Source organism: Adiantum capillus-veneris, chromosome 17 (assembly GCF_014529385.1).
Source record: "Adiantum capillus-veneris isolate H3 chromosome 17, ASM1452938v2, whole genome shotgun sequence".
Taxonomy (NCBI): domain Eukaryota; kingdom Viridiplantae; phylum Streptophyta; class Polypodiopsida; order Polypodiales; family Pteridaceae; genus Adiantum; species Adiantum capillus-veneris.
Genome location: NC_140947.1, coordinates 127,092,088 through 127,109,108, shown reverse-complemented (window position 1 = coordinate 127,109,108; position 17,021 = coordinate 127,092,088). Strand labels below are relative to the sequence as shown.

The 17,021-nt window shown below is 42.7% G+C and overlaps 1 protein-coding gene across 1 annotated transcript in view; it reads right to left on the bottom strand.

The window, feature by feature from the left end:
- Positions 1 to 8,162: 8,162 nt before the first annotated feature.
- The window catches only part of LOC147438046 (uncharacterized), a 39,940-nt gene continuing 31,081 nt past the window's right edge, over positions 8,163 to 17,021 (bottom strand). The window contains exons 2-6 of the mRNA XM_086486054.1: positions 9,906 to 10,075; positions 9,746 to 9,822; positions 9,146 to 9,211; positions 8,985 to 9,059; positions 8,163 to 8,894 (exon numbers count right to left, since the gene is read on the bottom strand). Of these exons, the coding sequence (XP_086342180.1) occupies positions 8,439 to 8,894; positions 8,985 to 9,059; positions 9,146 to 9,211; positions 9,746 to 9,822; positions 9,906 to 10,075 (844 nt within the window). The 3' untranslated portion in view covers positions 8,163 to 8,438. The remainder of the gene's footprint in view (positions 8,895 to 8,984; positions 9,060 to 9,145; positions 9,212 to 9,745; positions 9,823 to 9,905; positions 10,076 to 17,021) is intronic.

The following is a 17,021-nucleotide window of genomic DNA, read 5'->3' as shown; positions in this document are numbered from 1 at the left end:
TTCTTTAATCATCTTGATCTTGTATGTAGATGATATGCTTATCATAGGCAAATCAATTGATGAGATCAATCATTTGAAAAAGATGTTAAGCACTCAGTTTTCCATGAAAGATTTGGGAAACACCAATCACTTTCTTGGTATGCAAATCAAGAGAGACAGACACCGTGGAATTCTTGAATTATCTCAAGAAAAGTACATCCACAAAGTCTTGCAACGTTTTAGTATGCAGGGGGGGAAGTCATTGAGTACGCCAATGCAAGCATACTCCAAACTCAGCAAGGACAATTCTCCCAAGACAGTTGCTGAGAAAGAGGAAATGGCAAAAGTTCCATATTCTTCAGCAGTTGGCGGTTTGATATACGGTATGGTAGCCACAAGACCAGACATTGCACATGCAATGGGAGTGGTTAGTAGGTACATGGAAAACCCTCGCAAGAAGCATTGGGAAGCAATGAAGAAAATCCTTAGATACTTGAAGGGTACAACTAGCAAGTGTTTACGCTTCGAAAACAGTGATGCATCTATTGTAGGTTACACGGATGCGGATTATGTGGGTTGCGTGGATCGTAGAAGATCCACATTTGGCTATGTGTTCATGTTTGTTGGAGCAGCTATCTCTTGGAGATCGTGTCTGTAATACTGCACATCTTCATCTACCACTAAGGCAGAATATGTTGTTGCGTCTGACGCAAGCAAGGAAGCCATATGGTTAGCTTGTCTAGTGGGAGATTTGGGTTTTCACAAGGTTCTAGTATTGCATTGTGATAGTTAGAGTGCCAATGCTTTGGCAAAGCATCCAGTGTTTCACTCAAAGTCAAAACACATAGAGGCCAGGTACCATGTCATATGAGATGCATTGTGCATCGAGTTTGTCAAGGTCACACTTACGAGCAACAACCCCGCAGATGCTCTTACGAAGAGCGTAGCCTTAGAGCGATTTACCCATTGCATAGAACTTATGGGTGTAGGATGAAGCCTAGGTGATGCTTCATCAACTTTGTATAGACTAACTATACTGATGCCACTATTGGCCACCATGACCTTCAAGTGGGAGGTTGTTGGGGTGTAGGCCAAGTGCCCGTGGGAAACCACCCATATTTACTTTTTCCCCTAATCAATATAGGGAGAGAAAGTGAGAGAGTTGACTTACTCTTGCATGCTTCCATACACGCACACTCCGTTCCCATCAGGAAGGCCGGTCTACACTCCAACCTACCACACACAAAGCTTGTACCACGAAAGTGGAGCAGAGAATAGAGGGAGTGTTGTAGGGAACTCATATGCAATGTAGCAATTTGGTTCATTTGGAGAGCCCTTGATGGTTCTGCATCATTGAGACTTGACATGTCCCACTAGTAGAGACTACTTGATATCTAGTTGGAGTTGTCCATATGCTCAGGGGATAGTTTGAGAGACTTGAGGGCAGCTCAAACTGCATGCGAGAGCACCACGAGGCCTTCCTACGACTTTGATGAGTAGGCCCCTTCTTAACCATGGATCATGAGGCGCTTAGATGGCAATAACACCCACCAATGTGGTTGCTTCCTCCTCTTGTATCTTGATTTAGCCATCATTGTACATATCTTACCTTTTCATTGAGAGGAGAGCCTCCCCACATTTTGATTTAGCTCTCTCTACAGGGGAAAATTGTAGCCGATTGGGCATTTTTCTTAACTTTTGGAAGGATCTTTTTCTTGAAAAAAAAAATTTGAGCTTCAAAAGGGCAAACTCAATCTAAAAACAAATCAATGTAAACGTGTGGTATATGGTGAAAAACTAAATTGGAAAAGGAAGACACAATAATTGGTGCTAGGACTCAATCTATATATATACTAAGTCGAAAGTTGGTACTATGGGTGATGACCATGATGGATGGGGGAGGGAGACCTACTCCTAGGGACTCGTAATGCAAGACCATATGTGTAGAGTATATAAGCATGATATGCAATCTAGCTATCTCCATCTTATGCTGTATTGGGAGCATTGTGTGTACATAATTTGAGGAGGGGGGGGGGAGGCAGGCATTAGAATTTTGAGGCATATGCATGCATCTCTTCTAAGTTGGGCAAATCGCTATGCATTCTCTTAGTGAAAGTGGTCTCTAGTCTCTCTCATCAATCGTAGTTCGCGGGATGAGGCATTCAAAAACCATGTGCTCTATATCTTGCTAGCCTTGAGTTGCTCTATCCTTGGGAGAGTGAGTCCCTATTGTGTGGGGGTCAAAGTGGGGTGGACTTGCTTAAAGAATGAGGTATTTTGTGCCTAAGGTCCCCCATCGAGTTTTGTTTGTGCTTACAATGAGAATGTGACATTGAATGTCTAGTTGAAACCTCCCCAGCACGCTGGTGGAGGAATCTTGGCTTTGTAGATAGGGTAGGGAACATATCCATGTCTGCGGTGTAGGCACTATATCCACATACATAATGCTCCTCACTCTTGACCTCCTCTGGCTCCTCACCCTACAAGTGTGCATATCCTCCTATCTCTAGGGATCCAAGCTACTCTGCCATTTTTTATCTCAAGGAAATGTGATGAAACCCTAATTTGGCCAATCACGACCAAACATCGTTTGAGGACCCCTAATTATCCATGCACACACACCTCTTAAGGAAGAGTAGTGGATACGGATCAACAGAAAAGTAGTGAGTAATAAAGAAGTAAAGGAAAGGTCTAGAATTGACCAATGAACTACCAAAAAACTCCTCTCTCTCCCATAAAACTCTCCATGTATTTCTAGAGAAGATTGGGCAAAATAGACCTTCTGACTCCTTGTTTTGTGGAGTTCTAAGTCTTTAGAAAGCACGGTAATTACCCAAGAGCTCAATAGATTCATGGTTTACTTTTGCAGAAAATTGTAATTCCTCTATTCATATTGGAAAGTGCTTTTGAGGGGGTTCTAATAAAGCCAACACCTATGCTAGAATAGATGTCTTAACATCTATGAAAAGAGCTTCTAACTAATTGTTTGTCTTATAAACATGGAAGCATGGAGAATTCACTTGGAACGCTCAATGAAGTGGAAATATTTTCTTTTGCAATAATTTTTATATAGTTGGCAAACACTAATCTATGGATGATGCACTCTCGTGTAGACCGTGGTCCATTGCTACTTTGGTTATATATACCACAATGACCTTACTACTATGGCAGATGAGTATGCAACAAATTTTAGTTTCAAAGATGATATGTTTGCCATAGCTCTAACATAGAAAGAAGAATTATTTATGGAATGTTCATGGGTGGTAATTCGCTCTTTATAATAGAAGATTATGTATGAATCAGATGCTCCACCTTATGGTGGTGTTGCCATATATGTGGTGTTGATGTGTGTGACACTTAAAAGTGTCAAGGCACTTTTTCTCTCACAAGGAGGTTTTTCCCCCGTGCATTGGATATATGCCCATCACTCTAGGGCTAACTAATCTTTTTATTTGCACACCAAGAAATATACTCTTTGTTTAGTTTCTTGCTCTTCTTCATCTTCTCCAAGCTGTGTGTGCGTCCCTGCAACTTTAATTCCAACAATTGGTATCAAAGCAAGCCACGTCCTCTTGGTACTATTGCCAACACCCCTTTGCTCGCATTGTTAGATTTTTGTGAGCTTTGGCGAGTTTCACTAGGTTGATTAATACTTTGGGTAAGCTCACAAAGCTTGGTGGTATCAAATTTTTCATTTGAGCTCATTTCAGCCTCCATTTCCATTGCATGCAAAGTTGCATAGGCAATTTTATCCTTTTGTGTAGAAATTCTGTCAATGCATTTTTTTACAAAAAGGGTTCCTTATAGTCCTCTTTGGATTTTTCTATATAGCACGTGTTAATCCTTTATTTTCCTCTTTTGGGGCAGTTTTAACATCAAGAGTAGTCACTCTCTGTGACTCACAACAACATAGATGTTTTCAAAATGTTTGTTGATGAGGATAAATTAGATGGGGATAAATACTGAGTGTGCACTTACATGATGACACATGTTCTTATTTCAAAGGGTGTCTTGAATGTTGTACAGGGCATTGATGTACATCCCCCTTCTATGCATACAAGCTCCATTGAGGATGTTGCAAGTTCTAGCAAACCTTTTGCTGCTAGAGTTGTTTTGCCTACAACTAAGAAATCTTGTTGGAATGTTAGAGATGTGCAAGCTCATAAATTCATTACATTATCTGTGAGACACACTATTGGTTCTCACATTTTCTCAACAAAATCTACAAAATAGGAGGCTTGGGATGCTTTAGCAGGTCTTTATGTAAGTCACAATGAGGCAAAATTGCATTGCTTCGCGAAGAGATGTATGTAAATGATTTGATGATTATTGGTTTGAATCAGATATGCATTGCTTAATTCAAGGCTCAGTTGAATGCTACTTTCAAGATGAAAGATGTGGGCTTTTGCCTTGGACATACACTTTAAGCAGTATGATGGAGGTATTGCTTTGTGTCAAGCAAGATACATAGAGACATTACTATGTACGTTTGAACTTGAGGCTTAAAAGCTATTGCTACTCCAATGGAAACAGCTTTGAAATTGAGTCTTCTAGACTATGGAGACCTTGCAAAGCCAATGAATATAGTCTTGACCTACATGAGCCGCTTGCTTAGATCAACAAGGCTATGACGGTCCGTCGCAAAATCAAAAAGCTTATATTGACAAGCGTAGGTGCAATATTGTATGTGTGTGTGTGTAAATATATTCATGTCTCCCCCCTTCCCATTCTCTCTCTCTCTCTCTCTCTCTCTCTCTCTCTCTCTCTCTCTCTCTCTCTCTCTAAATACACACACACACACACACACATGTATATATATACATATATACATATATATATATTCTCTCTCCCCCCTTCTCTCTCTTTATATATATAATTATTTATTTATTTATTGGAGAAGCCCTCAAATATATAGGCCTCCTTTCCCTCCCCCCTCTCTCTCTCTCTCTCTCTCTCTCTCTCTCTCTCTCTCTCTCTCTCTCTCATGACACAAGTGGGCTCATGGCAGAGAGAGAGAGAGAGAGAGAGAGAGAGAGATGTATATAATCCATAAAACTCAATTTTGGCTAGGTCTACCTAGGCATGAGGCCTTAGGGCCCCCTCAACTTCCGTTATTGAGCCAAGTTTTTGAATGTTATGGAAAAATATGAGGTTGGATATGGCTTGTTTTTAGACTCCTGATCTCCGATTATAGTTTTGAGTGATCCTATATGTCCCCCAGGTTTTGTACAAATGGTGGTCCCCTTGTAGAATCCAAAATTGAATTATGATATAGAAACAATTTGAGCAAGACTCAAACAATTTGAGATATGAAGGATGATGTTTTGCTACCCTCAGCTTACAAAACTGGTCTAAAAAATTCTTCTGAGGAAAGCTCTAGCATTTAGCCACTTGATTTTTAATTTTTATGTCCAAGAAACGTGAACAAGTTAGTTTTCTTAGGAAAACCTAATGTACAACCCTAAGTGAAAAACATGTGAAATGACACTCCATAATACACTTTTTCCCAAGGCCAACTAACCCTCCCTAATCCTACTTAACCCTAGCACTAATGGTAATACAAATCTTAATGGCGGTGGGTTTGGTAAGGGTTTTGAATCCTCCCTCAACTCTCTATAGATGATGCAATGCATCATCTACACATAGTCAAAACATAGAAAATGAATGCAAGAATCCCTTCAAGCACATGCAATTGCACTCTCCTTTGTCAAGATCTTCTCCTTGCTCCTTCCCAAGAATGAAACCAAAAGAAGGTTATGCACCCATTGGTGTATAGAACTGGGTACAACTAAATCTCAATCTTTAAAAAAATGAGATTACCCCCCCCCCCCCCCCCCCCCCCCCCCCCCCCCCCCCCCCCCCCCCAAAAAAAAACCTAGAGGATGAATACTTTTTAGGCTTGATTATTTCCTTGTCTATGTTTAATGTGGTCTATAGAAGTGTTTTTTTTTGCTTAAGCATTGTGTGTAGATTTAAGGAGGCTATTGAGGTTTGAATAAGGGAATATTGAAGTGGCTTCCTTCAGTTTGTGAAGGTGCTACATCACCTATTCCAAGCAAGGGTTGAGGCCTTCCAGCGGCGGCAGGTACATAAGTATTGCATTTGGCGATTGAGCAAGGAGAAGAAGGTGTGGGTGACAAGGGAATGTTGAGCACATTGGGAAAGAGCACTTTCTCGACCTCTTCCATCATGTAGGGAAGGTGTCTTGACATGGCTAGCTTGGTTCAATAACCACAGATTCACACTGAGGTCTGGGTTGAGCACCTCCTCTCATGTGTGTATTATGCTACATAAGCGACACATCGCATTTTCTTTTGGTGTTGTTTCTTGGGCAAGTGTCTATAAGCTAGGTGGTTTGGGATAAGACTCTCCCCCAATGCCCCTTGTTTAGTGTTAAAATTCTTAGCATTAGTCATGTGTGGTGAGGCTTTAAGTGGAGAACTTCTATTCACATTATTTTGGTTAATCAAATCGTTCGGTCTTTTTGCACATGCACGCGCGGGGGGGGGTGGGGGGGGGACTTGCACCCTTCAATATGACAAAGAGTTAGACTCTATAAGTGACAAAGTACGGCTGTCACCATATGGAAAGCTACAACCAGAGGTTTAAAAATTCCCTCAAGGTCTTTCGGAATAACAAATTTGAGGGGAAAACCAATGAAACAATACATAAAATAAATGCATGTAGATAGGGCAAAACAAGAAGCTAAAGAGCGTGTGTGTGTGTGTGTGTGTGTGTGTGTGTGTGTGTGTGTGTGTGTGTGCGTGCGTGCGCCCGCGCGCACACGAGAGAGAGAGAGAGAGAGAGAGAGAGAGAGAGAGACGTTCTTTCATTGGTTGGAAAACCTCAGGAAGGGAAAGTAGTGAAGCAGAGAAAGTGGTTAAATTGGGAAAGGTGTCCTAAACCCTCCTCCCCTAAGTTATGTGGTATGCTCCATGATGCCATAAAAAGTCATTTGCATTACATGCCAATGTTACTGTGCTAATTGGTGTAAAGGTTACTAACTAATCGTAAAGTTCCTATAAGAGAAGCTTGGAAAATTCAAAGAGGCCCATGTAGAGTTGCTAAAGTATATCCAAGCATTGGCTTTAAAGTTGAGGAGATGAGGACAATGGTCTTAAGGGACAAGGTCCTTGTAATAACAGTCACAGGTGGATAGGAGCCAGACAATACCTGTATAACAAGTTTCCCAAGGTTTTTATATCTTCATGACGTGCAACTCTGAGTAATACTTTTGCTTTTATTATATTACTTCCACTTCTATTCTGCAGACTTGAGAAAAATTTGCATCCGCAACTGTCTCAAGGTTGTCAATGTGAGCCTGTTGCTATGTCAAAGCAAGGGTCCTGACAAGTGGCCTATGGTGTCTCCTAGGGTTTTGGAGCCTTGTTTTAACATCTAAGATTATATGTTTCCATTGATAATTTTTATGTTCTTCCATCTAGACATCAGTTTTGTCTAGTTTAGTACAAGTATGCCTCAAAGGCGAGTTGTAAATCATCCTATACACATGTATTTTGGTACAAAGGTAAAAAAACAGACACCCATAAACAATAAGAGAACAATGATGTATCAAAAAATTGGGCATAGACTCTGATTTTGAAGGATCTCCACTTGTCTAGTAGTCTTGAAAGAAAGTTCTTCATTAAGCCAATGAATCAAACCATGTGGTTGAGCATCAAGAAAGACAATCAATTAGTGTTAAAATGCATCTCTAAGGTAGTCTCCTGTAAAAAACCAATACATAATGCAGGTGAAGTGCCAACTAAACAGTTCAATGAGAGAGAGAGAGAGAGAGAGAGAGAGAGAGAGAGAGAGAGAGAGAGAGAGGTATAACCATTGCAAACACACAGATAAAGACTATTCCCATAACTATACCTCGATATTAAGGCCCCCATTGTCTTTTCTTCAATATTCTTATATTGTTGTGCAATAGAAACATATGTTGGAATATGGGAGTCATGATATAATCAACACCAAATTGAACAATCTTCTAAGGAGCACTGCATAATGCAATATACCTTGCTACTGTTGCACCCATCGAGCTTGCACTACTGGGTAGAGGTAAAGGTCAAGACTTGGGCGAGCAGACAATCGACTTAAGATTACGAATTAATGATGAATATGTATGCGATAGTGTCGAGCTAAGCTCAATGACACTGAAGCACAAAGAAACAAAGAGCAAACCATGAAATCCTTTCTGTTGTGTCGAAGATTTTTTTTAAAAACACTGAGCAAAGTGCATATAATTTCCTTAACACTGAAAGAGACATTGAGGCCTCTGGAGTGTGAAGGAAAATGCACTACATTTGAATTTCCCTAGGGATCCAATAGCCCTACGAGATGATTCTGGCATATGAAACAGAACATAGCAAGGCTCAAGTCCATACAAATCAAGTGCTAAAGAGATACAACAGCAACTGGCAATTTCATGACAATTTTTTGACCAAAGCCAAAGCCTATTGCTGCATTGCATTCGGTAAATGAGGGGATGGAAACTGCGGAGGTTGCAAAGAAAACCCTCGAGGGGGAGGGGGAGGGGGAGGGGGAAGGGGCCGCGCAAACTGTGGAGGGGGAGGCACAAAGGAAGTACTCATTGGAGGAACTGGTATGGGCGGGGCGGGAGGGGGAGGGAGCTGGCTGCCATTTGTGCTTGCCAGAGGTAGAGATGGAGGTCCATTGGCCGCAGTTAATGCCGGTCCGGGGGGTGGGGGCAGCACGCTACCCTGTGGAGGCGGCGGCCTAGCTGGGGGTGGTGCTGTGGGCGGTTGTGGCGGTAGCGGACCATTCACAGCTTGCGGAGGTTGTCCCATTGGCCTTGGCCTAAAATATAACTGCACAGTGTACATCTTTGAGTCGGGATCCCAATGTGTGAATGACTTCGGTGACACGTTGTCAATCTCATTGCTTGGAATCTACAGAACATTAACAAAAAGCTTTGATCATCAAACTCAACCATGGACAATTCAAAATAGTTTCCAAAAGCCAAAGAGGTAAAGTAGTACTCTGAAGCCGATTATTTCGTAGGGTTCTGCCGCAAAGAGTATGAATTGATGAAGCTTATCATAGGCGTAGACTCTCTGCACCAGTGATTTTCAGAAAAAAGTTAATACCAGAAACAGGTAGACAGGAAAAAATTTGATAAGAAAAACTTAATTAGACGCACTTGTTCAAAGGATGACATGTAGCGTATTCGTGGCTTTGCCAAATCCTCAATTTCTGGATACTCAATCTGCACGTCAAACCATGATCAGGCACTTAACAGCCTATAGACAATAACAAGAAGGTCCTAATGTTTGTCAACATGCCTCCCCTCCCATCCACTCTAGCAAAACATGCCTCCCCACCCATCCACTCTAACAAAACAAACTTGTGGGTCTTGACTTAAAACAAGGTGAAGCCTTCACGAGGACCGTCCTGGGAACCATTTGGCATGTAGCATGAAAATAGAATAATTGTACACCTCTCTTTTCTAACCAAAATGCAAAAGAGCTCTAGATGAAATGCACTGAGGCGAACGGCAAACAACTGTAAGGGTATTTTATTTGAAATACACCTAGATGAATCCAGGATAAGCCCAGATTCATCCTTACAGGAAAGTGCAAAGGTAGTCACCCACAAGACAATATGACCATCAGCTCCATTAGAATACCTTTTCTTTCGGGCGGAGGGGGGGGGGGTAGTAGTATCAAGGTTCATGATCAGTATGCCTTCTTTACAAAACTCTTCGCAACACACGAAGTCCGAGATTCTAGAGAACAAATACCTGAAAAAGTAGAGAGCGTTGCTTAGTATCTGGATCATACTGCTTCGTAACTCGATAACCAGGCCGTCCAATTTTAACTATGAAAGAACATGAATAAAAGTGTGAGAATCGAAAGAACTTTTTACCTCACCATGAAGAACAAGCTTACCAATCCATGTACCTGTTTTTCTTGGTGCCACTTTGCGTTTGTTTGGCTGTGGCTGAATGGGAGCCTCCTTGGCTTCGCGAGCAGCTCGCTTGGCTAAGTTTGTCTGATGTCTTTTCCCTTGTGTGTGTGCAAGGTAATTGCCTTCATTATTGTGAAGGGTCAAACATAATTTGCACTCATAACTGCCAAAAAAAACACCAGAATATGTTAGCTAAGATGCTGTTTTATCACAAAGAGTCCTCTCTCTTCAGAGGTTACCTTCAAAAGTCATTTAATCCCTCAACAACCCTTGATGAGCAGGAAACAGCCTGTGAAAGGAAGCCTTGTTTCAGTGTTCGTTGATGAGACTGAAAGGGAAATCTCACTTCCCCCCAAAAGCAAATAAAAGCTTCAACTAAATGCAGCCCCTTGATTGTGCATTTGAACACACAAAATGTCGGTAAATCGCATACAATGGGCATCATAGACACAAAACCTATTTAGGAAAGCTGACACAGACTTACTGTATGTAGGAAGGACAAAATGCTGGCGCGATAGATAAGGAAGACAAAAAATAGAGGTGGCCATCACCAAACACTCAATGTCGTTCGACAGCAACAAAATTGAAGACTGCAGCTTGCATTCAAAAACGACTCAAGTAACAAGCAGCTGCTACTTTAATAGCACAAACATCAGGCTAAAACCACTCTTTTTCCAAGTTCAGTGCACTTTCATTTATGCAGAAATCACCCCATTGAGACGGCTTATTGAATGCAAGAAGCAATACTCAATAAGTACGGACGAGCGAGCTGAAGATTCCTTCTAACAATGGATCCTGTTGGTGCATGTTAATCAGGCTGGAATCGATCGAACAGGGGGTAGAGAATGAGATCACAATTTAGATGAGCCTGGATTCACCCATAAAGGACAGTCATCCACAGGACAACGTAACCATCCGGATCCACCATGCATGGCATTGAATAGATACTACAGCATTACTTGGTTCTAGAGTAGCATTGGAAGGAATATGAAGCATCCTCGTTTGGCTTTAAGGCATCTAAATATCGGATAATTTGTAGTGTCATTTCATGAATGATTTCATGGAGGAAAATCTTGCCCATGGGGCATAGTTAACAGGAAACTGGAACAGAAACTGAAACAGTTGAGACCAAGGCAACGAAAACATTCACGTCCGTGAATGTCACGTGCACATCTAACCCTAAGTGCATGTGGACAAGCTATCTCAGGTCTAGGGTTCAAGTTAGCCTTGGAAATGTTATGGCACCTTTGTGAGCCTGTGCGCACGCCGTGCATGTCCAGGCACTTAAGAGTAGTTGCGTATCCTCTAATTGCAAACCCAGTACCACCCATCATATGCATTGTCCAAGCAAAAGATCCAAATTCCGGCCAGTTTTGGGACAGAACACTTTACACGAAATTTGGCATTTTATTATTTAATTGCACCAATTTCCAAGGTCGTGGGGCTGTAGGAGTGGCTGCTCGACCTAGCTTGTAGCAGCCTGCAGGTATATAAGCAAAGAGGGGGCGCCCATTTCCAGCAGAAGAAGTTCCAGCAACTTGCAGTGCACCTTCTTAGCAAGACTGGTAGAGAACCCTAGCGTTTTCAACCAACAAGATCAGCCTGGCATTTTCTGTAGCAGATCAGCCCCACCCTTTCCTGGCGTTTTCATTTGCAGATCAGGCCTAGCGTTTTGCAATTTCCCGGCGCCAGATCAGCCACGTCAGTTAGCGTTTACAGTTTTCAGCCCTTAGCCATTGCAGAATCAGCCCCTAGCTTCACAGATCTCACCTACCCACAGCAGATCCTAGCCTTATTGTCGAGTCAGCGAGTGTTTACAATTTCAGCCCGCTGTTTTCAGATTTCAGCATCTGCATTTTCAGCGCATCATCATTGAGTCGTCGTCGTCGTCATCGCCATCCTCGCCGACACAGTGTCAGTGTTCAATAGAAGGTCAGCCTTTTCCAGATTTCAGCATTTCAGCCCTAGCGTTTTCAGTTTTCAGCCCGTCCTCGTCGTCGTCGTCATTGTCGTCGACATCGTCAGCAAGTCCATTAAATCTAGACCATTGTACCAGATTTGTGCAATCTATAGCATAGACCTCTCTCGCCATAGAGAGGGGGGCCCTTGGAGGAGGGTTTGAGAACCGATTGGTGTCGTATTCTTTTTTCTCTCTCTCTCTCTCTTAGTCTCAGCACTTTCATTCACAGTAGCATTCACTTTGTTTGTGATCATTGCACTCTCTCTCTACAGGAACGGAAGGCTCTCCCTTCCATAAGTAAAAGAAACCCTTGAGCACAGTTCGGAGCACTCATCTTGAGCAATATCAACATTCACTTCTGTTGCACCTTATAGTGAAATGGAAACGGGGCTAGAATGCCGACTTGGAAGTGTGGGTACAAAAAGACGCGCAAAAAAATGAGAGAAATTGCTTTATGTTTTACATGAAGGATGTTGCTAGATGGACTATTTTCTTTTTTTAAGAGTAATTTCTATTTACTGAAATTAGGATATTTAAATGTGTACACTTGAACCGTAAAGGTTCAGAACTATAGAGCTACTAGAATTGATAAAAACCATAAGGAACGGACAACTCTAATGTGTCATATGATGGGTGACATTACGCACCGCAAAGGTTAGCTCGGTGGGAGATATTCCCGATGCGTCACATGATGGGTAACGAGAGCATCAAAAAGGGAATATTCCATTGGTCTGGCAGGAAATCCTAACTGGAAAAAGGAATATGCGTAAAGACGCAAGCACAAGAATAAAGATAGATTTTGAGAAGCTTTTTCTAAAAATCAGTATATTTGTAAGTGCTCTCCAAGAAAAGCAAATGCTTTTCCGCAAGGAATCTCTGTTTGCATTGAATCTGTGAGTGAGAACTGCATCCAAGGATGCTTGGGAAATGTTGTGTAGCATTTGTTTTCAGCTCATAGAGTTTTTTGAGTTTTCAAACAGGTTCACATATTTTTAAAAATTGTTGGACGGCCGCCCACTTAATAAGTGGGCAACCACTTATTAAATAAAGCAAGGCCTTAAAAATAACTCAGCACTTGTCACAAACTAATGACACAGCATGACCAACTGATAAGTTGGAACAACTTATGGACAACTGCTAAGGGGCCAAAGGGACACCTAGGCATTAAAATAATGCGGAAAGAGCTGTTGACGTGGCTGTTGTACGAACGCCCGCGATTCACGTTGCTGACATGGCACGCTGTACGAACGGTCGTAAAACGTGCTGACTACTGACGTTGCAAAACTGTACGAAAATCTCGACTTTTGCGTTGTTGACTTTTCATGGCAAATTTTGGACAAAGTTGCCTTTGAGTTTATTGCTTTTGGGGCTTTGCTTTTAGCATCCCCTGTAAGAATAAATAAGCCCAAGGGGCCTCACTCTTCAGAGCCTCTAGACGCAGAGTCTGAGAGCGAGCACCCTCGGGAGTTGTACTTTGCTCAAAGATTAATATAAAAAGAAATACCAAAAGGGACGCCAGTCTTTGGGACCAATCTCTCTTGGCGCGGAGCTACGCTGGGCAGTGTCGACTCTTTAATTGTGAAGTATTTTAAGTGAATCTCTATTGTGTCGCGACAGAATCTAGACTTGGGATGTCCAAGCTTGTTACAGTGGTATCAGAGCACCGCCAATTTCTCTTTTACCGGGAAATCCGATCCTTCTTCTCGCGGCACTTATGGATTCCAAAGAGAATCAGACGACTCCATCTGCCACCCCTGAGGCGGGAGGCAGTACAAGAAATTCAAGCGACTTAGCAGAGAATGAGTATGGGCCAACCCGAACCTCGCAATATGAACTCATGGAGATGCAACGTCGATAGCGGGTTGACGAGTGCGCAAAGCAGATGCTTCAGTTTGCCAAGGATCCCCAGTATGCAAAATTTTTGACCAAGCAGTCGATGGCTGAGTGCATACCCAATGGCAGAAAGCCATCCAAACACCAATCAAACCGGCAATCAAGAAACCTCCTACTCCGAAGAGGTTCACTAAAGAACAACTCCATGATGTGGTCCAGACCCAAATCAATAAGCTTTTGGACACAAAGAAGCCATCGAAGAAGCAATTGAAGAAGCGCAATAAGGGGACTGACTACCCCGGTTACTTGGGCCGTCAATCTTCTTTTGCAACTGCACGAAAACAGAAGAAGCATCTGCATTTCGAAGGACTATCCAGTTCTTCTTTCTCTTCTTCTAACAATTCTTCTAGCTCTTCCTCTTCCGGCTCGAGCGAGGAGGACAGAAAGGGCAAGAAGCAAAGCAAGAAACAAAGTTTTGGAAGGAACAAGAAAAAGGCAAAGAAGATTTGATTCCGACCAGTTTCTGATAGTTCTATGGAGGAGTCATCCTCTACCAGTTCGGACTCCGACGATCACGTGTTTTACACAAAGAAGAAACACTTGTACAACGCCAACTAGTATGACTTCCTCGAAGACGAGAATAAAAAGACAAAGGAATTTAAAGAGGGTGGACAGTCAATGAAATTTGAATCCTTTTCCGGATTCCGAGATGCTCCGAAGGCTTTGGCTTTCATTCAGCAGTTTGATATTGCCTTCTCTGCAGGACGTTACTCAGAGCACTCCAAGATTAGGAGGGCAGCATCGTTTTTGAAGGGAAATGCACAAACTTGGTGGTCCACTCTTCTTTTGAGGAAAGAAGCCCCGACCAAGTGATTGAAGTTCAAACCGCTCTTTATTTCTTCTTGGTTGACCAGGAGTACGAACGAGATGTGAGAACCGCTTGGAACCATCTTCAGATGACCAAGGGTGACACTTTGGACGCTTCTTGTGAGAGGTTTTGGGATTCTTTTCTACCGATCTCTTCATTTAAGAAGGTCACTTTTAAAGAACAAATTGAGCGATTTTGCTACGAACTCCCTACAGAGATCCGAGATTACTGCCTTGAACAAAAGCCCGAGCCTATACAACAACTAATGGGACATGTTAAGCAAGGATTCTTGATACATTTGGGTAATTTGACCTACCCCACTGATGAAGTTTAGACTCGCGAGACCAAACAGACCTCGACCAACGATCATAGAAAGAAGAAGAACTCCCAGAAAAAGAAAGATGCACGACCTCGATTAACTGCAGAAGAGAGAGCCGACTATCTCAAAGAGGGGATGTCACAAACGGCTGACGTGTCAAGCCCTGAAGAATGGAGCCGACTTGCAGATCATGGCCGAGGGGCCTAAACCCTAAGTGAAGAGCCAGAAGCAACAGAAAATGAATCCACAATTCACGCTGGCTTGTTGACGTGGCAGATTGTACGGATTTTCGAAAATTGCGTTGACATGATGACGTGACAAACTGTACGGATTTCCGCGTTTTGCATTGTATGCTGACGTGGAAGTTGTACAGAATTCTGTGATTTACGCTGGCAGCTTTTTGGCATTGCTTTTGGACCAAAAGCTTTTGAGTTTGAAGGCTTTTTATGTAAAACTGCTTTTGGGGCCTAGGGCCTTTAAATATGAGGCTAGAGCTCATTCTTTAGCATGCTTCCTGGAGAAGGTACAGAGTCTGGAGTACCGGCTTGTACTCGGTTGATACAATATAAAGAAATACCAAAAGGGGCACCAAGGTTTGGGGCCAATACTCTCTGGGGTGGAATTCCGCCACTCCGTGTCGCGTGTCGTCTCTCTTTCAGTTCAGTTGTTATTGAAGTGCTAAAAGTCTGTTCAGTCTGTTCTTTTCTAATGGCACGTGGTGCCCGTCTTGTGAAAATGGTATCAGAGCATCGGGCACACTCAGAGCATCGGGCACACTCAGAGCATCAGGCGTGTGTGTGCTTTCTTGAAAGCATACCGGTCCTACCAAAGAGGAGACAGAGCAAGATCGCACTTCCAAATTTCATTGGAAATTTTAGCTTCGTGCTCCCACCCCGGACTTAATAGTCACTCGTACCCTTACTTCATTGGGCATCGAGCACGCTCCCGTCTTCCCCGCTCATGTCTTACAGGGCATAAGCCATAAGATCACTTGCAAGAGAAGGATCCAGATTTGTTTCGAGTCACTGTTTTTCTCAGAAGCAGTGCCATGCAGATGTTGATGTCTATAGCTACCAAGCCACACATCCCAAGGACTTGGCAAGCTTAATTATTTTGTCCGAAGCTATATGGTTTCTCACATCTTCTTCGGGGTGCAACTTCTGGCAGAGTGGGGTATCTTGAAATGCTTGCCATGGAAACCCTAGCAGATTATAACTTGAAATTTCTCGACATCTCTTAGTAGATGTCTCTTCACGAGCAGATGACCTTGGAGGTTTAGTGTAATTGCTATCTTGGGACTACCATCGCCGCCAAAGAAACATTGTTTGTCCAAGAGCTGATGGACCATGTCGTGCTTGGCTACGACCCTATGGAATGAACCTAACCCTTATTTTTTGGTGCAAGTTTCAAGAAGGAAAGCCAATCGACTTTTCGGGCTCGACTAATGTTGAGATTGCTTTTTAAGTTTGAAATCTGTTTGAGAACTTGTTTGATGATCCTGTTTGGAATTTGTTTAAAATGGATGGTATCTATTTTGAACCTGTCTTGGTGAGGATTTGAATTGTTTGACTCTCGTTTTAATACTGGTTTCAATGATTGGTGATTTTACTCCCGGGTGGAGAAGTGAGAAATAATGTTTGAGAATGCTTGTTCATACTTATGGCCCGAACCTTGTGGTTATTTGCGGAGGGAGTATTGAATGATTGAAAAGTGTTGTTTTTACTCATGGCCCGGACCCTTGTGGTTATTTACGGGGAGAGTATTGCTGTTGTGACTCCTAACCCAGACCTAGATGGTTATGCCCTCCAAACAATGCAGGCTGTTGTCACGAGGACGTGGCAATTGCTAACTTGAGTTGTTGGTTTCTTTTCGATGATTTTTGCCAAGGCTAGAGCCTTCTGTACAGGAACCGGGTTTTATGCGCGTTTGCCAAGGCAAGAGCCTTCTGTACAGGAACCGGATTAGCTAATTGCTAATCCCCTTCAAGTACGCACAGTTCCAGCGCGAAGGAATGCGAGAACGGAGAGTTTTCTTGCATGAAAACTCGTCCAATTTACATGGGAACTCTCCCATTGCGTGCGGGAGCACCTGAGACACGCGTAGGCGTGCTTGCTCTGCTCGAAATGGTC